Source organism: Muscardinus avellanarius (assembly GCF_963383645.1).
Source record: "Muscardinus avellanarius genome assembly, chromosome: 17".
In the NCBI taxonomy this organism is placed as follows: domain Eukaryota; kingdom Metazoa; phylum Chordata; class Mammalia; order Rodentia; family Gliridae; genus Muscardinus; species Muscardinus avellanarius.
This window is the reverse complement of record NC_137803.1, coordinates 7,782,060-7,806,843: the sequence shown is the minus strand read 5'-3', so window position 1 is coordinate 7,806,843 and position 24,784 is coordinate 7,782,060. Positions and strand designations below refer to the sequence as shown.

General features: G+C 37.3%; 1 protein-coding gene across 1 annotated transcript in view; it reads left to right on the top strand.

Annotated features, from left to right (window-relative positions):
- Window positions 1–24,784, top strand: part of DOK6 (docking protein 6) — a gene marked incomplete at both ends in the record, with an annotated part of 403,347 nt that overhangs the window by 286,466 nt on the left and 92,097 nt on the right. The window contains one exon of the mRNA XM_080714802.1: window positions 9,509–9,647. Within this exon, the coding sequence (XP_080570928.1) occupies window positions 9,509–9,647 (139 nt within the window). The remainder of the gene's footprint in view (window positions 1–9,508; window positions 9,648–24,784) is intronic.

Genomic DNA, 24,784 nt, shown 5'->3' with positions numbered 1-24,784 from the left:
TTAAAAGCTTCAGTTTAGGCTAAGTGTAGTGGTGCACGCTATAATCCCAGTACTTGGGAGGCTGAGAAAGGAGGATTTCATAGGTTCGAAGCCAGCCTCAGCTACTTAATGAGCCTCTCAGCAACTTAGTGAGACCCTGTTTCCAAATAAAATATAAAATAAGTCTGGGAGTATAGCCCGGAGGTAGAAAAGCCCCTAGGTCCCACCCCCAGTACCAGACACACACACTAAAGCTGCAGCTTAAACATATATTTTGCAATACCAATCAGTGCTTGTCCTCAGTATCGTAAGGTGATGTGTTGTTGCGCCATGTTACTGGGGACCCTGTTTTGATAATGCTAATAAAACCAATTATGATCTACCGGTGATAGACCAGAAATCTCTAGAGAAAACGTCAGCTCAGTAATGATAACCAAAGCATAATGATTCCATAGTTGTTATATAATTACTTGCGTTCCATAATCATGTACTTATTGGGTTTTTAAATGAAAAGGAAAATATCTATGAGTGCAATGGACATTCACAAATCCATGTTTATCCATTTCCTTTTAAAATGTGATTTCTGTATATATGTTCCTTCAAAAAAAATATAGCCATCTCTGAAAAATCCAGAAGATAACAAACACAGTGCCTGACCTGTAGTTGGTGTCCAAAACTATGTTGATAAACGTATAAATATTACTTAAGAGGAAAAATCAGGCCTTAGCCAATGCTCTTCCTCACAAGGCACTTAGTAAAATGGGAGACCAGAGACAGTTTAATTCCAGTTCAGGAGTTTGATTGATTGATTGATTGATTGATTGTACTGTGAATTTTATTGGTGCATTTGTTAAAGTATATGTCTTGGGAACATGATTTAACAGAAAAGAAGCAGCACCAGCAGAGAGAGAAAGAACCTTTAAAACTTTTTATCCCAGCCAGGCATGTTGGCACATGCTTGGAATCCCAGCATTGGGGAGGCGGAGACAGGAGGATCATAGTTCGTGGACAGCCTGAGCTACTTAGTGTGGCCCATTGCAATTCAGTGAGACCCTGTTTCAAAATAAAGAATAAAAAATAGGGCTGGGGGTGTAGCTTGGAGCTAGAATGCCCCTGAGTTCCATCCCCAGTACCAAACAACAACAACAAAAAAGCCTTTCTATCCCAAGTCTTCTCTGTCCCAAGTCTTCTTCAAGTCTCTTCACCCATTTCATAATGAAAGAATGATGAATGGTTTCCTGCTTTTCACTGTGAATGAATGTAATTGGCTTAAGGGTATAAGCCTACAGTACAAAACCTCAGTGGCTGAGTACAGACCACAGGTCAGCCATACATCTCTTAATGTTGTCAATCTCCGTATGATTGTCTTGTGCAATATGGAGAGCTGTAGAGTGCTTTGTAGGGTCTTATGCAGCTCAGGGAGGCGGTGCACCTGTCTTACTGAGGCTGGCACAATTCCATAAAGCAGGAATGTTGGCTATTATTATCATTATCGCTACGGTCATTGTTGTAATTTTGAGAACAAGCCAGAATTCTGAGTAAAGCTGGTTCTCTTGAAAATCAGACCAAAAAATTCTGCACCACACTGGAAATAGATTAAATGTAAATATAAATGTGTGAGTGTGTGTGAGTGTGAGTGTGTGTGTGTGTGTGTGTTCATAATAATGTACCCTTGTTTAAGAATTGACCAATCATCTTGGCATGGTGGGGCATGTCTATAATTCCCTGAAGTGATTTACATACATTAATTTATTTAATGCTCAAGGAACACTATGAAAAAAAACATTAAATCATTAATACACTCTTATGGATGAAAATTTTCAGTGTTGTGTGTTCCAAATATTTTTCAATATTTAGTGGCCTTGAGATAGCTTGTAATTTCTATTTTAAAAATATTTTTGCAGAAATATTTATCCATCTTTTCTTTTTCCTCTTTTATTCGAATGCTAGCTTGAAATCCCTTTTCCTTTCTGACTGTAGATAGGAACTCTACTATTTTCTTCTATTGCTTCTTCTTTTTTTTCTTTCACTTGCCTTCTCTGGAATTAATGCCAATGGAGATAAAGACATAAATTTAAACTTTTTTTCATTTGAATGGCCAACATTAAATACAATGTTGAATTTCACTGATTTAAGATTTTATTTTGGTCACATATCATTTGGAATTGGAGCTACTTTCTACTTCTGGACATTCTGTGACTTTGTAGCTGTCTGTCTGCGTTATTCATAGTTTCGCAGCACAGATCTATCTTTGGCTGGCCAGAGCTCTCAGAGAGTAACTGATGTTTTCATATCTGCTAAAGAAAAGGAAACTGTTAGCATCATTAAGTGACAATAAAGATTTAAACTGTTAACACAATAAAAGTGTTAATTGGTTTAAACTGCTCTGAAGAAAAGCCATGCTTTTAAGAGTTTCATTACTTTCTATAATTAAACATTAAATTTTAAATCCTGAAGAGAAACACTGCCAGGTTCTCAGGATGATGCTCCTGATATACTCCAGCACTCGAGGTTATAATTGCTGTGTAGGAAGGACACTCAGTGGTTATTAAATATACACACTACATTGAAAGGCTCAATGTGAGGATGAAATTATATAGCTGTGACGATGGACAGATTTCCAGAGATCATCTAGTTCAACTGTAGCAAAATTTTTAGAGATCCATAGAGAATTTTTTATTTTTGTAGGAATTTGTAAGCTTATTTGTAAGCTAAGGACAGATAGAAAATAGACAAACTAGCTTTCACACAGGGAAGATACTTTTGAAAGCAAGTATTCTAACAGACAATTATTTTAAGGCATCTACTTTTATTTATTGTGTGTAGTATAAGGGATTGAGCCTAGGGGCATTCTACTTCTCTACCTCGGAGCTATACCCCAGCCCATGTTTTTTTTCTTTCTGTATATTTGTTTATGGTGCTGGAGATTGAATCTAGAGACATTCTGCCTCTTAGCTACACCCCCTATTCTATTCTATTCTATTATTTTATTTTGAAACAGGTCTTACTATGTTGCAAAGAGACTAACTGAGTTCCTGAGGCCAGCCAGGAATCTCTTACCTCAGCTTCCCAAGTACTAAATTATAAGGGTGAGCCATTACCCTCAGCTCACTTCCAGCCCTTTTAATTTTTATTTTGAAACAGGGACTTACTAAATTACCAGCAGATTTGTTAAATAGCTGGAGGTAGCCTTGAATCTGTGATCATCTTGTCTCAGCCTCTCAAGTATATGGAGTTAAAAGCATGCACCACCATGCCCCGTTCATGTTTATTTATTTAATATATCTTTCTAATTTTTAACTGGGTAAATTTCTTTCACTTGCATGGTAGTCATACATCTTAATGGAGTACAAGATGGTGGAGGCATACACACACACATCACTCAATTAGCCATTTCTTAATTCCCACCCAATTCCCTCCTCCTCCCTCCTTCTCATGTTTGAATTAGTGATGGACTTTGATATGTTTGTGATTGTATATCATGTACATGAGGAAATTTCCCTCTTTCTCCCTCCCATCTCCCTGTTAGGTTGCCGTATTTGTGCATGTATAGTTTGAACTCATAGGATGAACTCTAGACGAAGAAGGATAAACTATAGATGAGCAAATAATAGTGGCATTTCAAAGCCACCATCAATACAGGAGAAAGGAAAAGGAATGTATTGGCTTAATAGTTGCATGGTGGGCCAGGCGTGGTGGCACACACTTGTAATCCCCGCTCCTGGGAGGCTGAGACAGGAGGATCGCACAGGTTCGAAGCCAGCCTCAGCTACTTAGTGAGGCTCTCAGCAACTTAGTGAGACCCTGTTTCCAAATAAAGTGTTAAATAGGTCTGGGAGTATATCCCGGAGGTAGAAAGCCTCTGGGTTCCACCTCCAGTACCACCAGAAAAAAAAAAATTGTTGCGTGGTGGAACTTTTTTATGCAGTAACATTGCTTCCTGGGCCCTGCATGTTCCTGCTGTTTTATATTGACGTCAACTATAAAACCCATGAAGAGTGGAGCACTTTGTTGGAGTTCAGGTTCCTACAGGTACAAGTATCTCCGTAATCTCCTGTTATTGCTTATTTCTTAGGACATAATAAAAGCAAGACTAGCAATGCTGTTATTTCAAGCAATTCTGGACCTGAGTAGTACAGTGGTATAAGGAAAGGGAAGATGCTAGAAAAATGAAATCTGATAAACAGCCACTTAGGAAACAGACAAGAACTTTCAGATTCCTATTGTATCAAAATACTTCAATAGCTTACCATAGGGCAGCTGTCCCAAACAAAGGATGCCCAAGACCATCTCAGGCCTTAGATTTACTCAAAGATTCAGGAGACTCAGGAAAAGCTTATATACTCGTAATGTGGTTGACCACCATGAGACATTCAGGCTAAAATTTGCAAACAGAAATAACCAGAAACATGAGGCAGGAGCTTCCAGGCCCCTCCCAGGAATGCTTTGCAGGAAATACTTAAACTCCCTGCAATGGCAGTGAGTTCACACATGAATTGTTACCAGCAGGAGAAGGTCTCTAGTCATGGTTGCAATGGCTCTGCTGGGGTCTAATCCATGACAGGCAAGACCCATAGAACTCCCCTAGCTGCTCCAGAAGCCTTTATCTGTACAAAACAGCTGCTCACCCTCATCTACATTGTTGGGTTCAACCTATCTGGTCAAACTGGTCCAGCTTAGCCCAGTTCCTCAAATATATAAACAGGCAGAATATTCCAGAGCCTCAGAGGTTATATCCCAGGAGCCAGTCAAAAACCCTCCCTGAAAGCATTCCTTACCATAGAATGCTCAGGGTTTGAGTAACCCAGGCTGCTATGTTGGTCCTTACCTGCCCCCTGTCACAAATATTACTTTTCTGTAATCTTAAGAAGGAAACTATGATAGGATATTGATGCTCCCATGTTACTGGTAAGGAGTTAATGGGCAAAGACCTCTTTCAGGTCAGTCCCTGCAGCACCTCCTCAGGGCCTGGCCCCACACCAACCACACTGAGTGCCTCTGACACAAGCTTTTCCTCCCTCGCTTCCTTAAAATTCTCCAAGACCAAGATTCATGTGTATTTCTCCCCCTTCTTTATTCTTAGGAGGTATCTGGCTTGTGAGTAGCCATTGGAGAAATATGCCATCAATTTATATGACAGACCATGGTAGGATGGTTCAAATTTGTGCCCTCATATTTTGAATCTAGACTGTTACAATTCTTCTTATATCACAGCATCAAAAATGAACAACAGGAGGATGGGAAGGGGATAGGATGGGGTCAAGTAAGGGCTAACTGGGTGATGTGTGCATGGATGTATCCACAACTCTTTTATCCCATTAAGATGTATGACTACAATGCACCAATAAAAAATTAAATATAAAAAATAAATAAATCTATTCTGATTAAAAAATAAACAGCAAAAAACCAAACCCAAAACAACCAAGCCAACAAAACTCAAAACCAGTGTTAGTCCCACTCTCCTCGTTGAATCATTATGAGGCTTTGGGCTATGGCTCAGAGAGAGAAGAGACCTTCAAGATTGTATTCTTCAGCATTTTGTTTTAGATAGGAAAACACATTAATTTTGTGCAAATACCTTGTCAAGTACAAAGAGAGATAATATTTGCAATTCCCTTTAAATGTCAAGTGAATTCTAGTTTGGAGTCAGGACAAACATACCTCCTCATATTTTCACTGTTTTGCAAAATAATTGCACCTGTTGAATGCCATCCTTGTGGCCAGGAAGTTAGGACATTCAAGTGTAACAAGCACCTCTGTCTTTGCTCCTACGAAGTTAGAAAAGGATTTTTTTTTTTTCAGTTTTCTGCATCTCCGCACACACCTTTTTTGTCATTTCTGTTTTTCCATTTTGTCCTTTCTAACCTTCAGTTCTATATATTACAGTTCTTCTCATTTGTCCTCATCTGAACTCCAGGTAACATAATGAGTCTATGAACCACCTGGGGACATTTTCAACATGAAGATTCTCATTCAGTCCTATGAATGAACTCTTGGTCTGCTATGCTTAGACCTCAGTTTGAAGAGCAAGATTCAAGCCATCTAGATGATTCCCTCATTCTCCCTGTCATTTCTTCTAGTACTGGCTTGCTACCACCAAACTGTTTATGCAGATAAAAAGCCAGGTGTGGTAACACATGCCTGTAATGTCAGTACTTAAAAGGCCAAAACAGGAGGATTGCAGGTTGGAGGCCAGTCTCCTCAACTTAGTGAGGCCCTCGGCAACTTGATGAGACTCTGTTTCAAAATAGAACTTAGTGAGACTCTGTTTTAAAATAAAAAATAAAATAGAGTTGGGAGTGGAGCTCAAAGAAGAGGTAGAGTGCCCCTGGGTTCAATCCCCAGTACCGCAAAACAAAAAACATCCCAGCATTTGGGAGGCTGAGACAGGAGGATCACAGTTCTCGAATAGCCTCATCTATTTGGTGAGGCCCTTTGCAACTAAGTGAGACCCTGTTTCAAAATAAAGAATAAATAATAAGGCTGGAGGTGTAGCTCAAAAGAAGAGTGTCCCTGAGTTCCATCCCCGGTATCACAAAATATAATAATAATTAATAATAATAATAATAATAATAATAAATAATAACAGATGTAAGAAAGTCTCATCCCTGTCCCCTACCAGCCCCAGAGAACACATTTTAAGCAGGAAAAAAATAAATCTAAAATTGCTCATTTCAGCATGACTAACAAAATTCATAAACATGACCCAGTCCCATAGGAGAATTGTGACACAGATTATTATGCTATTATGGTATAGTATTTGGGGAAGACTATTACCTATTTATTGCTATGTCATTTCTGAGAACTAAAATTACTACTATATACATTCAACAGGAAAACAGTCAAGATATAAGTTATTTTTCAATTATTTAATTATAATTTTTTTGTAGTATAAGGGAAGGAACTCCAGGGCATTCTACCTATGAGTATGAAATAACGGTTGTGTCTTCATTATCTCCTTTCCGGAGGGTAATAGGTAGTGTTTCTCAGAGGATGGTGCACAGAACTTGCCCTCCAACAAGAAGCTCGGGACTCATAAATGGCTTTGCTGATGCTACCCAGTTTCCTTACATCCCTGAATCAACAAAGAAAGCTCATTTGTTTCACTTTGCAAAAACTTCATTTTTTGCCCCCAGACTTTCCATTTCACGCTGTGTGAATTTTATTGAGATCACATTCACAGAAGCCAGGCACTGCTCCCCGGGGCCCTGAGGGATGGCAGTCACAGCCTCGCAATGGCTGTAGCCTTCTGACACCTTCCTTTTCTACTACTGAAAACTCTCTGGAGAATCATGAAGAACAATCCTAAATCTTCCTGGTGCTTGAAAATATAGTTTGGTCTCTTGAATATTTTGATGTCATAACCTGCATATCTTTTGATGTTATTGTCTGTGTAGAATGCCTCTGGGTTCAAAACAATAATGGATCCACAACAGTCCAGTTATTATATCCAATATCTGAATATTAATATCATACTGATGTCAAGTGGGCCATTCCAAGAAGCCTTCAATTATGATTAAAACCTGTCCTGATGTATTCATGTGAATATTTCTTTTTTTAGAAATAGCCATTGTTAATAAAGCTTACCTATAGTTATAATAACAACATGTCAGTGAGTTTTCCCAATAAAAGTTATGCTTTAAAAAGATAATTATAAGCCAGGCATGGTGGCACACGCTTGTAATCCCAGCATTTGGGAGGTTGAGACAGGAGGATCGCGGTTCTCAGACAGCCTCAGCTACTTAGTAAGGCCCTTTGCAACTCAGTGAGACCCCGTTTCAAAATAAAGAATAAAAAAGGGCTGGGGGCATAACTCATAGGTAGAATGTCCTGGAGTTCCTTCCCTTATACTACAAAAAAATTATAATTAAATAATTGAAAAATAACTTATATCTTGACTGTTTTCCTGTTGAATGTATATAGTAGTAATTTTAGTTCTCAGAAATGACATAGCAATAAATAGGTAATAGTCTTCCCCAAATACTATACCATAATAGCATAATCTGTCATATTAGCAGATAACAATAAAATTAATCCAGTCATTTTTCAGGCTGGATTATGTTTCGTTACTTCCAGATTTTTCTTATGTTTGGTTCCAAACAGTTCTATGCAAATGCAATGATCAACATTTTGATCACATACTATGCATTAAGCAACATTATAATTACTTGTGTATCAACTCTTTTTGTGGTACTGGGGATTGAACCCAGGGGCATTATACCTCCAAACTACACTCCCAGCACTATATTTTATTCTTTATTTTGAAATAAGGTCTCACTAAGTTGAGGAAGGTCTCACTGAGTAGCTGAGGTAGGTGGCAAATCTGTGATCCTTCTTTCTCAGCCTCCAAAGTACTGGATTACAAGCGTGTGCCACCATGACCAGCTCAATTCTATTATATATACATATATATTTTTATATACTTTTATTGGTGCATTATAGTCCAACATCATAATGTTAATCATGTTGACAGTGACACTGCATATAGCATTTGGTGCTGTACCCTGGACATGCCCAAACACCCTTCTTAATATAGGACATGGAAACTGACATTGGTATTTTCATGTATGTGTACCAACTCTTCTAACTACCATGAAGATTGTGAAATGGCCTTATTATTCTTTTTTTAGAGATACAGAAAGAACGTGTCAGTAAGTTGAACAACTTGCCCAAACTCAAACTGCCTATGATTGGCAGAGACAATGTACACAGCAAATATTCTCATACTCAATAAATTCTCTTTTATTCCATGTTGTTTCCAAGACATATTTAAGAATTAGTTAAACCAGTCATGGTGGCATATACCTGTAATCTCACTACTTGGGAAGCTAAGACAGGAAGATCATAGGTTCAAGGCCAGCCTCAGCAACTTAGTGAGACCCTCATCAACTTAGTGAAACTCTATTTCAAACTCTATTTTAAAAATATTTAAAAATAGGCCTAGAGGTATAGCTTTGAGATAGAATGCCCCTAAATGTCCAATCCTGCAAAAAAAAAATGAATCAGTCATCTAAAAAAATATTCAGCCTATGTATGCCAAGCCATACATTAAGAAAATATATAATCTGTAGTTTTAAAACTCATTGGAACTCTTCTTGGTTCTAATGAGTTTTAAAATTGTAGACTTTGCTTAAGTTCTTTAAAATTCAAGAAATACAATTTTATAGTGCTATTATGTTACCAACAAATGCCCAACAACAACAACATCAACAACAAATAACCATTTGGCTTGTATTGTCTTAATGAGAAGGAATGTACTACAATGATCCAAGTCACTTCTGTTCCTTCATACCATGGCAAATCCTTCATCTCTGAAAATCAAAATCTCATGAGTTTTTTTCTCAGCTCCCTTCTCATGTACCAGTGCAAAATGCACTTGTTGGTTGGTTTGCTCAGGATGAATCTGCCTCCTATTCGCTACTTAAGCAAGGAGCTGGTGACCAGAGGGCTAAGGCGTCTTTTACATGGAGAACTGTAACGCACTGGAACACATGGAGACCCATCTCTTTCCCTATCTCTATTCTCACAGAATGTGTGACACAGGAGAAGGACTATTCACTTTTCAAACAAGGGAAGGAGAAATGATCTATCAGAAGGTCCATTCTGCGACACTGGCCATAGCTGAACAGCATGAAAGATTAATGCTAGAAATGGAACAGAAAGCCCGGGTAAGGCTCCTTCCTCTGTAACCTAACGGCTTGGAAATGACTGTCCCTGGGGTCTGATGTGCATTGTGTGTATGTGGTCTATTCACAGAGTGCCTCGGTTTCCACTCCTGCCCTGTCCCAGGAGCTCACCCTCATTACTAAGCCTGCAAGGTCCAGCCTTTCATCTTCTCTTCCCGATACCCTACTCATCATATCGCAGAAGTTATTTATAACCTTGCACTGCATTTACGCTCCTATATATGATGTATTGTCTTGGTAACCAACGAGGGCTGGAGAATCTAGGGAATGAAATGAGAGCCACCCTCTCTCTGTTTCTCTCTATCTGCAGTTACACCAATAACTGCATTATTCCAAATGTGGACCAAAAAAAAAAAAACTAGGAAAATTAAAATACCACCAGGAAATATTTCACTTTTTTTTCATCTTTATCTTCACCCTAGATGGTCTGAAACTTTTAGGTTTTGCTTTCTATATTTCAGAGCCAATAATAAAATGCTTGCAGAAGGACCTTACATTGTTTACCAATAAAATGATTTGTCTAGCATCCTGTTCTGAAGCTATACTACAGTTTTAGAATCAGTAAGAAACAATTTAGTAAAGGATCTGAAGTAAGAAAAGTTACAACTAGCTTTAAAAACTTTATAAACGTTATTCCTTTGAAATGCAAACAACAGAACGGTTGTTGACTATAATCTTAAGAGGTGAAGATTCTTTCTGAGGAATGATGCAGGGGCTTTCATCACTGAGAGGACAGGTGTGGTTTGAGAAACCTACTCATCCTCATAGGACACATAATAGGTCACACCAGTGTCTCTTCCAGTTTAACATTATGAAGTTTTTACCTAGAATTATATTTATTTTTTAAATTATACATAATATCTAGGCATGGAAGGCTAAGACAGAAGGAATGTAGGTTTGAGATCAACCATCAAAACTTAGAGAGACCCTGTTTCAACATAAAAAAAAATATATGGCTGGGGTATATATCAAAGGTAGAATGCCCCTGAATTCAATCCTCAGTACTACAAAAAAGATTCAATATAGTATTTTAAAATATAGAAAAAAATTCTCTTTTCTATGAAAAGAAAAAAGGTTAACAATCTTAACATTGTTCTTACTGCATATTCTGAAAGAATTTCTAATTTCCCCAATACTACATATTTATCTTTATCCCCTTATCTAGAATATATTAAAAGGCAGAAGGTCAAATGGAGGCCATTGACCCTCCATGGGAGTGGATGACTTAGCTTGAACATTACTGGGTTTATTAATTTGTGACTGTAGGATCTGTTGAAGAATTATCAAGTAATACTTAGTCTTATAGAAATATTTGGGTTCAATTTAAACCCTTGAAACAATTATCTAATTAATATGCTTTTCATGGTGGATCAAATCAAGGGAAAATATAAATGCAAACTTTCAAATGGTCTGAAGGCCCTGCAAAAAGATCGTCAAACCATGTCCCAATCTGTTGTTGCTCATCCCAGTGAGAATTAATAATCATTTGGTCTTTAGTTGTCAGTTAAAGTTCTTTAAGCATAGTTGTTCTAAGCATAGAAAATTCCAATAAGTAGTGTGACTTAAATTATCTTTCATGAAGGAAATGTTAAGGGTGCGTTCATGCAAACACAATTGTCTGCCATCCAGGAGAGAAGCCAGTTTGGGTCCTGGACCCACTTTCCAGCACCACCACTCACTGGCTGTGTAACAATGACAAGGTCTTTAAACTCTGAGTATCCTGTTTGTTGTTGTTGTTGTTGTTGTTGTTGTTGTTGTTGTTGTTGTTACATGGGGATATAATGGTTCCTTGCATTTAGTTGCACTGAAGTCTATAGGCACTAATCCATGTAGAATGCTAAAAACTGGACCAAGAACATACACAGCCTCCAGGAAAATGCTCATTTTTATGATAGTGGCCTAGGAATGATTTTGAATAATTATAAGATTTGCAGTATTTGTCAAGACAGTAAATTTTCATACCTAGCTCAGGTGACATTTTATAGTCCATACTATGTCTAACTACATTGTGTCAAAATTAAGTTGGAAAAAAATTTAATTCACACTAGCAATCGCTGCTGTGTGTTTATTATGACCTGTGTCACTGAGAAGCAAATCTGGGAAGCAGAGTCAAGCAATTGGTCTTACGGGCTGAGAAATGCCAGGTCCATTGGCTGGAGACTTGGGCAGTCTAAAACTGGGGCGTGCACTCTGTATGGGAACCAATGTTTGGAGGTAGAAGGGAAAATGCAGAAGACGTCCTAAAAGAAGATGCAGTGAGGCTCAACAAAGAAACCACATGTTCCTAGAAATCGCAAACTCAGTCTCCATCACTTGGTACATTCTTGTAAATGGAGCAGTTGGTTTAATTCCAAAAACAATTTCACGGGCTTATGAAGGTTAACGGTAGTAAAACTTAATTCATATATAGTCCATTCTTTGTAGAAGCTGAACTAATGCTTTTCTGAGGACAGTCTCCCTCAATTTGATAACTTCCCAAATCCCCAAATTCTATGACCATAAGCGTAGGATTTCAGGCCTCCAACCTGTTTCTTTTAAGAGATATCCTCTAAATGCACAAAATTCTTAAAAACAAAGTTCCAAGTATGAAAAAATATTTAAATACCCTTGATAACTCTTTTATTTAAAATGAAATGCAGGCCTATGCTATCAACTACATAATAGTATAGATAGGGGACTGGAAGGGAACCAAAATAATACCCTATCTGATATGTATTACATTCCATTTATCACGAATCTGCTGCAAAATAAGAAGGTAAAAGTTTTAATTGACTTCTCAGTCTTAAAACTAGGCCATGTAGAATTCATGTTGATCAGATAAAAAGTGCTTATATATTTTAATATGATTTAAAAGATTTTACAAGGTTTAATTACAAAGATCTATATGAGCAAAGATCTATATGGCTGCGCAAGCAACTGAAGCATTTACTTTCATTTCCTTAAACAGAAATAATTTATAATTGTTAGTGGACTTTTAGGGAAACAAACTTTAATGAGAAATGGTGGTTTGACAAACATTTCTCAACTCAGAGAAGGAATTCAACATGAACTTCTGACATCACATGGTTTTAAAGCCTTGTTTTCTCCCTTGTTAATAATCTGTTTTCTGAATGTCACATCAATAAACATAATTAAATATATCTCCATAATCTAAATCAGGCTACATTTCTATTCTCGTTTAAAAAATTTTATATAAAAAGTGTTTTTCAAGCATTATGAATAATACCGTATATTTTTCTCTAAACAATACTGAACAAAAAATGTACTAAAATGATGTCAATTAAAAGTATATGTTTTTATTTCCATCATTGATAAAGATAATGAAAAAGTTGATATTAAATGACTTAACTGAAGCTTTTTTTTTTTTGCGGTACTGGGGTTCCTGGAAGCCCTTCTATCTCCGGGCTACACTCCCAGACCTATTTTATATTTTTTATTTTGAAACAGGGTCTCTTAAGCCAGCAAGGCTGGCTCCGAACCAGCGCGATCCTCCTGTCTCTGCCTCCCAAGCGTGGGGATTATAAGCGTGCGCCACCATGCCCGGCTAACTGAAGCGTTTTTAAGAGGTTATCTACCTATTAACAATGAGTAAGTCTATAAACATGCTGATTTGCTGTTTAATGACCTGCACAGTGGTACAAGGGAATACAAAATAAGAGTAAGAAAATTCCTTCTCTCAAGTAGTCAAAATTATGTGCTATCAAATATCTTGTACTGTGTGGAGCAGTATTTTCTCATGGTCTTTGTCTACTTGAAATATCACACTTTCAGCCAGGCGTGGTGGCACACGCTTGTAATTCCTGCGCTTGGGAGGTGGAGACAGGAGGATCGCACAGGTCAGAAGCCAGCTGTGTGGGCTGGATTAAGAGACCCTGTTTCCAAATACAAAAGTATAATTATAGGTCTGGGAGTGTAGCCCGGAGGTAGAAGGGTTTCCAGGAACCCCAGTACCACCACCAAAAAAATAATAATAATAAAGAAAAATAAAGAAATATCACACTTTCTAAGTCTTAAAACTATGAAGCCAAGTGTGGTGGCCCATGCTTGTAATCCTGTCATTTTGGAGTCTGAGACAGGAGGATCCCATTTCCCAGACAGCCCCAGATACTTAGTGAGGCCTTTTGCAATTCAGTGAGACCCTGTTTCAAAATAAAGAATACAATATAGGGCTGGGGGTAGAGATCGGAGGTAGAATTCTCTGGGTTCCATCCCCAGTATGAAAAAAAGTCTAACTATGAGTAAGCTATCACCATCATAAATTTTGTTAAGCAATGAAACACTTGATTTTATCATGGCAATGAAGCCAGTTGATTTATTGTATAATCAACTCAGTGGAAGCTCCTTGGTGACTCCTCCATAGAGAATGACTCCTGTAGAACAAGGTGACCCCCTTCCATCATGCATCAAAATGTATCATGATGGCTTCTCACTCCTGCATCCAGGTGAGAAGGTGTTTTGGTAGAAAAGGGTATAGAAATCCTAAGTAATCTAAATTGTCTTTATTTCTTTAAAAAATGAATATTTTTTTAAATTCTGTTTTTGTTACTATGGCTTTGTAGTATAGTTTAAAGTCAGGTATTATCATTCCTCCTGCATGGTTCTGGTTGCTGAGAACTACTTTGGTTATTCTGGATTTTTTTTTGTTGTTGTTTCAAATGAATTTAAGGACTGACTTTTTTATGTTTGTGAGGAATGACCTTGGTAATTTAATGGGTATTTCATTGTATCTGTATATCACTTTTGGAAGTATGACCATTTTGATGCTATTTATTCTATCCATGAACATGGAAGATATTTCCATCTTCTAAGGTCTTCTTTGATTTATTTTCTCAATGGTTTATAATTTTCTTTGTAGAGGTATTTTACCTTGTTGGTTAAGTTCATTTCTAAGTATTTTATTTTTGTGTGCAATATCCTGTGTGGAACGTTTTCTGGATTTCTTTTTCATTGGATTTATGGTTGGTATACAGAAAATCTTTCTATTTTTAAGATTAATGTTATATCCAGACACTTTATTGAATTTGTTCATCAGTTCTATAGGCCTTTTGGTTAAGTTTGTTAGATCTTCTAAGTATAGTATGTCATCGACACAGTGAAAGTTTTAGTTCTTTTCCTGTTTGTACTTTTTTAAATTTCCTTTTCTTGCCTTATTACTCTGGCTAGAGTCTCAGGTTCTGTATTGTAAATAACTGGTGATAAGGAATAAAATCTGCATCTTATTCCTGTTTTTAGGGAAAATTCTCAAAGTTTTTCCCCATTTAATATGATGTTGGCTGTGGGCCTATTGAAGATGGTCTTTAAGATGTTGAGATGGACTTCCGAGAAGATGGTGACCTAGAAAAGTAGCGCTTAGGAGCCCTGCTAAAACTCGATCACTACTGCCACAAAATCAGCGCTTTTCATAGCCAGAAAATGGCATCAGCAAAGAAATGAAATATGTAAACACAAGGGACAGAGAAAAAAAAGAATAGAAGAACACCAGAAACCAGAAATCAAGCCTGCAATGCAGCAGCGGGGCCCCGCCAGCACCATCTTCCCTCACAGCACCAGGATCCAGAGAAGAAGGTAAACAAGGAGCTGAAGTGAGCAGCTGCAGATCATTCAGGTATAATTCAGCAGTTCTTTCAGCACAAAGAACGCCTAAAACTCCCAGTGGTCAAGCTCATCATGCCTTCCAGGGACTCAGAACAGAGCTCAAAACCAGAAAAGAAATATGTCAGCATCACAACCAAGGGCATAACAGTGGCTCCATATTGGCAGCAGTGCCAGCCTCATGGCCGAGGGTGTGGCAGCTACGCCATATTGCCAGCAGCTCCAGCCTCACGGCCGAGGGCGTGGCAGCAGTGCCATATTGTCAGCAGCGACAGTGAGTTCACCGCACCTTCAATAACTCCTGATAACAAGCACAATAACAGTGAGTGAAATTGCAGCCCCTAAACGAGAAATCCCTGTACTGCACATCCAGGGCCTTTGATAATGTCCCTGGGTCTGAGAGATTACCACAGACTCGAGATACAGAGCACCCTAAGTGAAGTCGTAGTGATCCAGGGAAGGTGGAAACTTCTGAAATCATGGACAAGAGAAACAACAATAGAGCAATGAATGCCCACAACCCCATATTATCAGAACCTGATGACACAGAAATTCAGAGATCTCCAGAAGATCAAATCAGGAATATAATTGTCGAAATAATACAGGAACTTTGAAAAGAATTTCGAGAGAGTCTAAAAGACATAATGGATGCAATCATTGAGGTAAAGGCCTCAATTCAAAGTATAAACAATTGATTAGACCACATGAAGAATAGAATCTTGTTCCTAGAAAAGGATCACTCCAAAAATGAATGCATAATTTATAACTTAGGGAAAAAAATCAGACAGCAGGAATCTGACATTGAAGAAATATGGGCCCATTTTAAGAGAGCTAACCTAAGAATAATTGGAATAGAGGAGGGAAAAGAAGGTGAAACCAAAGGGATCAATAATATCTTCAAAGAAATAATAGCAGAAAAATTTCCAAACATAGAACAAGAGATTGATACACATGTCCAGGAAACGTATAGAACTCCCTTTAGACAGGATCAGAGAAGAGGTTCCCCACGCCACATAACTGTCAAAATGACCAATGTAGAAGCCAAGCAGAGATTCTTAAAAGCAACAAAAACAAAAGGCCAAGTGACATTCAGAGACAAACCAATTAGAATCACTCCAGACTTCCCAAACCAAGTCATGAAAGCCAGAAGGGCTTGGAGTAACATATTCCAAATTCTGAAAGAAAACAATGTCTAGCCAAAAATTTCCTACCCAGCACAACTATCTATCAAATTAGATGGGGAAATAAGAAGCTTCCATGACAAACAGAAACTGAAGGAATTTATGTCTTCAAAACCAGCAATAGAGAAAATACTCAAAGAGATTAACTACAAAGAAGGAATAGTTAATACACAACAGAAACAGAAACAAAATTTTTCCTCTAGCATACAACTAAGCAAAGAATAATATATTCATGTGTTTATTGGTTAAAATCTTTGGAGATTCATCATTTATTTTAGTCTTTTACCTATTTCTAAATTGTATTGTTTGCTTTTATTGTTGCTAATTTTTAGGATTTCTATCTGGAATATTAATATACCTTCAGATATAGAATTTGGAAATATTTTACCCCATTTTTTAAAAATTTTCATTGGTGTATTATATTCATACATCATATTGGGGTAAAAATTTGTGTGTACATACCTGTACACATCACTGATTTAACCCCTACCCAATTCCCATCCCATTCTCTCCCCGTCCCTCCTTACCTTGCTTGACTTAGTGGTTGACTTCGATATGTTTAAGTACATTATGTGTCTTAGACATTTTCCTCTTCCCCCCTCCTTTCTCCTCCTTTAGGTTCCCTTGTTTGCTCATCCATAGGATTTCCTTTTTCATCTAGAGTTCCTCCTATGACCCATTTCTCCCTAACTCTCACATATTAGTGAAAGCATCTGCTTTCTTATTTTTTGTGACTGACTAATCTCACTTAGCATAATGTCCTCCAGTTCCATCCATTTCCCTGAAAATGATGTAATTGAGTTGTTTTTTTAATGGCTGAGTAAAATTCCATTGTGTACATATCCCACAGTTTTGTAATCCATTCATTTGTTGATAGACATCTTGGCTGGTTCCACAGTTTGGCTATGGTGAATTGTGCAGCTATGAACATAGATACACATGCATTAGTTTGGTATTTAGGTTTCCTATCTTTTCGGTAGATACCCAGAAGTGGTGTTGCTGTATCGAATGGTAGATTTGCTCCCATTCTTCTGAGGATTCTCCATACTGTTTTCCAAAGTGGTTGCACTAATTTGCAATCCCAAAAACAATGTCTTAGAGTTCCCACTTCTCCACATCCTCGCCAGCATCTGTTGTTGTGTGTGTTTTGAATGATTGCCACTCTAGTTGGAGTTAGGTGAAATCTCAGGGTAGTTTTGATTTGCATCTCTCTGATTGCCAGTGATGTTGAGCATTTTTTTATGCATTTATTGGCCATTTGAATTTCTTCTTTTGTGAAGTGTCTATTTAGTTCATTTGCCCATTTTGTTATTGGATGCTTTGTTTTCTTAGTGTTGAGTATCTTGAGTTCTCTGTATATTCTAGATATTAGTCCTCTATTGGAGGTGTAGGTGGCAAAAATCTTCTCCCATTCTGTTGGCTCTCAGTTGAGGTTCTTGATAGTTTCCTTTGCTGAACAGAAACTCTTCAGTTTCATACAATCCCACGTATTGATTTGCCTTTTAATTTGTTGTGCCTTTCGCGTCTTGTTGAGAAAATGTTTATATGTGCCTGTGTGTTGCAGTGTTGGACCTGTGCCCTCTTCAGGGAGCTTCAAGGTCTCTGATTTGATTTCCAAGTCTTTGATCCATCTTGAATTGACTTTTGTACAGGGTGAGAAAGTGGGATTAATTTCCAATTTTCTGCGTATGGTTAACCAGTTTTGCCAACACCATTTGTTGAACAGGCTATTTTTTCTCCAGTGTATGTTTTCGGCCCCTTTGTCAAAAATCAAATGGCTGAAGGCATGTGGACTTGTTTCTGGGTCTTCCATTCTATTCCATTGGTCTATGTATCTGTTTTTTTTTTCCAGTAACATGCTGTTTTTATTTAAATGGCTTTGTAGTATAGTTTACTTTTTTTGTTTTTTTCTTTCTTTTAACAATTTTTTTTATTGAACATAAATAGTATACATTTAAACTATATTTGGTGCCCTCTCCCCCCCACCTCCGTTTTCCCTTCCCCCCTCCCACCAATGGTTGTCCAGGTTAACCATGTCATATTCATAATATTACACATGTTCAGATGTAGACCCTCATTAATCAAGATAAGCCTTCCTCCTCTCCTATCTTTCCATTCAAACTTTGCTGATATTTCCCCTTCATTATCTGAAGTCCCACTGGTATCCTCTGTGTTTCCTAGTTTGGGCATATTAGAGGAAACATATGTACCTTCTCCTTCTGTGCTTGGCTGATCTCACTTAACATAATGTTCTCCAGGGCTTTCCATCTTCTTGCAAATGATATAATTTTGTTCTTCTTTATGGCTGAATAGAATTCCATTGTGTGTATTTCCCAAAGTTTTGCTATCCATTCATCTGTTGATGGTGATCTGGGTTGGTTCCATATTTTGGCTATTACAAATTGTGCTGCTATGAACATAGGTATGCATATGTTGCTGTATTTCTCTGAATTCAACCCCTTTGGAAAGATACCCAGGAGTGGTATAGCTGGATCATATGGTGGATCTATTCCCAACTTTCTTAGGAATCTCCACACAGATCTCCATAGTGGCTGAACTAGTTTGCATTCCCACCAACAGTGTAAAAGAGTTCCTCTTTCCCCACATCCTCGCCAGCATTTGTTGTTGTTTGATTTCTTTATGCTTGCCACTCTGACTGGGGTTAGATGGAATCTCAGTGTAGTTGGTTAGATGGAATCTCAGTGGAATCTCAGTGCATCTCCCTGAGGGCCAGTGATGAAGAACATCTTTTCTTGTATCTATTGGCCCTTTGTATCTCTTCTTTTGTGAAGTATCTATTTAGTTCATTTGCCCATTTCTTGATTGGGTTGTTTGTTTTGCTAGTGTAGAGTCTTTTGAGCTCTTTGTATATTCTGGACATTAGCCCCCTATCAGAGTGGTGGCTAGTAAAGATCTTTTCCCATCCTGTAGGCTTCCTCTTTAGGTTATTGATGGTTTACTTTGATGAGAAGAAACTTTATAGTTTGATGGTATCCCACTTGTTTATTCTTGCTTTAATTTCCTGAGCTTTGGAGGTTTTGTTGAGAAAGTTAACTGCCTCTGCCAATATGTTGTAGTGTTGAACCTATGTTATCCTCTGCTAACTTCACAGTCTCAGGTCTAATTTCTTAGTCTTTGATCCATCTTGAGTTGATTCCTGTGTTTGATGAGATATAGGGGTTTAGATTCATCTTTTTACAAATGGTTAGCCAGTTCTCCCAGCACCACTTGTTGAAAAGGCTGTCTTTTCTCCAGTGTATGTGTTTGGCCCCTTTGTCAAATAATAATTGACTAAATATGTGTGGGTTTGTTTCTGTATCTTCTATTCTAATCTACTTGTCAATATATCTGTTATTGTGCCAGTATCATGCTGTTTTTACTACTATTGCTCCATAGTATAGTTTGAAGTCTGGTATTGTAATGCCTCCTGCATGTTTCTTATTGTTGAGAATTGCTTTGGCAATTCTAGGTCTTTTTTTCTCCATATAAAGTTCAATATTGATTTTTCTAGGTCTCTGAAGAATGTCGCTGATATTTTAATGGGATTGCATTAAACCTATAGATCAGTTTTGGCAGAATGGCCATTTTGATGATATTTATTCTGCCTATCAATGAGCATGGGAGATCTTTCCATCTTCCAAGGTCTTCTTCAATTTCTTTCTTTAATATTTTATACTTTTTGTTGTAGATGTCTTTTACATCTTGGGTTAGGTTTATTCCTAGGTATTTTATTGGTTTTGAGGTTATAGTGAATGGAATTGTTTTCTTTGTTTCTTTCATTGTGGATTCGTTGTTGGCATAAAGAAAAGCCACTGATTTCTTTAGGTTGATTTTGTATCATGCGACTTTGCTGAATTTGTCAATCAGCTCCAGAAGTGTTTTGGTTGAGTTCTTTGGGTCTTTCAGATAAAGGATCATGTCATCTGTGAATAAGGATAACTTTAATTCCTCTCTTCCTATGTGAATTCCTTTGATTTCCTTCTCTTGTCTTATTGTTACAGAAAGAGTCTCAAGGACTATATTGAAAAGGAGTGGTGATAGTGGGCATCCTTGTCTTGTCCCTGACTGTAGCGAAAATTCTTGCAGTTTTTCCCCATTCAATATAATGTTGGCTTTGGGTTTGCAGTATGTTGCCTTAATGATGTTGAAGTACTTTCCTTCTATCCCAATTTTTTGCAGTGTTTTTAATATAAATGGGTGTTGGATTTTGTCGAATGCTTTTTCAGCATCTATTGCTATGATGATGTGGTTTTTGTTCTTGGTTCTATTTATGTGGTGAATAACATGTATTGATTTGCATATTTTGAACCAGCCTTGTTTTTCTGGGATGAAACCAACTTGGTCATGGTGTATTATTCTCTTGATATAGTTTTGAATGCGTATAGCTAGTATTTTGTTTAGAATTTTTGCATCTATGTTCATTAAGGATATTGGTGTGTAGTTTTCCTTTCTTGAGGTGTCTTTATTTGGTTTGGGGATCAATGTGATACTGGCCTCATAGAAAGAATTTGGGAGAGTTCCATCTCTTTCAATTTCCCAGAACAAGTTATGAAGTATTGGTATTAGTTGTTCACTGAAGGTTTTGTAGAATTCAGCTGAAAACCCATCTGGGCCTGGGCTTTTCTTTGGTGGAAGAATTTTTATTGTCATTTCTATTTCTTTGGTTGTTATTGGTTGGTTTAGGCTTGCTATGTCCTCTTGGCTGAGTGTAGGAAGGTTAACTGTGCTTAGAAATCTGTCAATTTCTTCCAGGTTTTCAAGTCTATTGGAGTATAAATTTTTAAAGTAGTTTCTGATAATCTTTTGAATTTCTTCACTATCTGTGGTGATATCTCCATTTTCATTTCTAATTTTGATAATTTGAGTTGATTCTCTTTTTATTTTGGTTAGGTTGGCCAGGGGTTTATCAATTCTATTAATCTTTTCAAAGAACCAACTCTCCGAATAGGCAGAGCTCTGGCAGTAAGTGTGGGCATCCAGGAACCAGCATCCCTTTGCCCAGGGTACATCTTAGGACCACACTGGCTAGCCCAGTTAGAATTTCCAGAGACACAGGAAAATCCATTGAGACACAATATCTGCACACGACCTCAGGGGAAGGTTCAAGTCTACTTTGGACATCCTCCACTCCTGCTGTAGGGAAACACAGGCCAAAGTTTAGGGTGGTGAGTGCAGAGGTGCTGACTACAGGTTGGAATTACGCAGAACCTGGGAATTGTACAGAATCTATTAACAGTGTTACCAGGCATTCTGACACATAAACCCAAAGCAGTTAAAGGAAAGAAAGGTGTCCAAACACCTAGAGTGACCTAAGAAGATAAAAATAGAGTACAAAGAAAACTAAGAGACATTGGATTATATTCTGAAAGCTACCAAAGCAATCAGATACGCAAATATTATATGGACCTGACCCCATATTCGTAAATAAGTAAGACTGTTTTGTTTTTTTTTTTTTACTTTTATTGTGGTTGTTTTGTTTTTCTTTGCTTTTACAGTGCTTTTGTTTTGGTATGGTTATTGCTGTTTTATATTTTTTTTCTTTTCCCATCCTTCTTTTACTTTAACTTGTTGTGTGTGTGTGTGTGTGTATATATATATATATATATATATATATATATATATATATATATATATATATTTGATAGTTTGCCTTATTTTCTGATTTCACACAGCTGCTACTTCTTTTTATTTTATTCTTGTCCTTTTTTCCTCTTTCTTCCTCTTTCCTTCCTTTTTTCATTCTCCTCCTTTGATTGTTTTTTCCATTCTTTTTCTTGGATTACATAATAGTCTTGGTACCTTGTGTGGATTCTTTTTTAATGTTTGTCTGCTCCACCATCACCCCTCTTACAAACTTCCCCACACTAACCTATATACTCTTCTCCCCAAAAACTTTTCCCTATAATATACCTCCTTGTTTAATACTCAAAATATTTCATATCTTCATACTTACTCTACTAATGACAAGAGTCCTACTAATTAACTCTCTCTCATTCTCAGCAAGATATTGCCTTATCATACTTAAAGTCTTTCTCAACCTAAACATATCCTCTACCCAATCCGACTCCTTTACCCATCACCCCAGCTCCTCCCACATCACCCACCCTCAACACTGGAAAAGCTCTGCTGACTTGCCGATACCCCTAAACTCCTACTATTAAGATTGGACTAAGCATAATACTCACAAATGATGGGTAGAAATCAAAAAACAGGACAGAGAATGCTATAAATATGAGAACCAGGAATTATGAAGAGACAGCAGAAATCACAAATACTGACCTACTAGAAATGCAAGAAGGGGAGTTCAGAATCTTGATATACAATATGATGAAAGGATTTAAAACAAGTCTAGAGGAGGTGAAAGGTGAGTTAGAAACACTAAAAAAGAATCAGAAAGAGGTCTGGAATGAAATGAAAGAGGCAATAAGTGAAATGCAGACAGCAATAGAAAGAAATTCTGGAAGATTAAATGAAATGGAAAACAGAATATCAATATTAGAAGACAGTACATCCCAAACTGAAAACACAGTCAGTGATATACAGAAATCTTTACAGCAACAAAATCTAAACATCCAGCAAATATGGGATAATATGAAGTGTCCTAACTTATGGATAATAGGCATCGAAGAAGTGATAGAGGTACAGACCAAGGGCATCTGTAATATCTTCAAGGAAATAATCTCAGAGAATTAACAAATATGGAAAGAGACTTGGACCTTCATGTCCAGGAGGCATACAGAACTCCACTGAGAAAGGACCAAAGAAAGACCACTCCACGCCACATAATAACCAAAATGACCAACATAGAGGCCAAGGAAGGAATCTTAAAAGCAGTGAGAACAAAAGGACGGGTGACATATAGAGGCAAAACAATAAGAATCACCACAGACTATACAACCCAGGTCATGAATGCTAGGAGAGACTGGTACGATGTGATTCAAACCCTGGAAGAAAATAACTTCCAACCAAAGCTCATCTATCCAGCAAAACTACTATTAAAGATCAATAGTGAAACCAAAGTCTTTCAGCATAAACAAAATCTCAAAAAATTCATGAATTCAAAGCCAACACTAGAGAAAATTCTTAAAGAAATAAACCATAAGGAAGAAAAGAGAAGCAGACTTCAGAATCAGAGAAGAGAGGAAGTTAATAAGTGGGCCATTTAAGTAAAGAAGAAAGATCAAACCACCCAAGAATAGACAGAACACAAAATGGCTGAAAACAAAAATCATATCAATAATATCTCTTAATGTCAAAGGACTTAACTCACCAATCAAAAGACATAGACTGGCAATGTGGATTAGAAAAAATAATCCAAATATATGCTGTCTGCAAGAAACTCACCTTACAGCCAAAGACATTCACAGACTGAAAGTGAAAGGATGGAAAGAGATATACCATGCCAACTGTGACCAAAAAGGAGCAGGGGTAGCAACCCTGATATCCAACAAAACAGATTTTAAACTAAAACACATCAAAAGAGACAAACCAGGGCACTTCCTTTTATTAAAATGAACAATACACCAAGAAGATATGATGATAGTAAATAGTTATGCCCCAAATGTGGGTGCAACCACATTTGTAAAACAAACCCTTCTGGACATAATATCCCAAGTAGACTCAAATACAATAATTCTGGGAGACTTTAATATGCCTCTCACACCACTGGATCGATCTTCAAGGCAAAAGATGAGTAAAGATGCTTTATAACTAAAGGAAACCATAAACCAAATGGACCTAATAGACATTTTCAGATTATTTCAACCAGGAACAACAGAATACACATTCTTCTCAGCAGCCCATGGAACCTTCTCCATAATAGACCACATCCTGGGACACAAAGAAAATACTAGCAAATTCAAGAGATGTAATATAATTCCTTGCATCTTTTCAGACCACAATGGAATAAAAGTAGAAATCAACAACAGGAAACTCGAAAGAAAGTATTCAAATTCATGGACAATAAATGATACACTATTGAAGGATGAATGGGTAAGAGCAGAAATTAGGGAAGAAATAAAGAAATTTATGGAAACAAATGAAAACAGAGATACAACCTACCAAAATCTATGGGACACCATGACAGCAGTATTAAGAGGAAAGTTTATGGCATTGAGTGCCCACATAAGAAGGACAGAGAACCACCAAGTAAAGAACCTAACGACACAACTCAAGGACCTAGAAATTCTGCAACAGTCTATTCCCAAAGCCAGCAGAAGGCAAGAAATCATTAAAATTAGAGCAGAAATAAATGAAATGGAAAACAAAAAAAATTCAAAGAATCAATAAAACAAAAAGTTGGTTCTTTGAAAAGATTAATAGAATTGTAGTATAGTTTAAATTCAG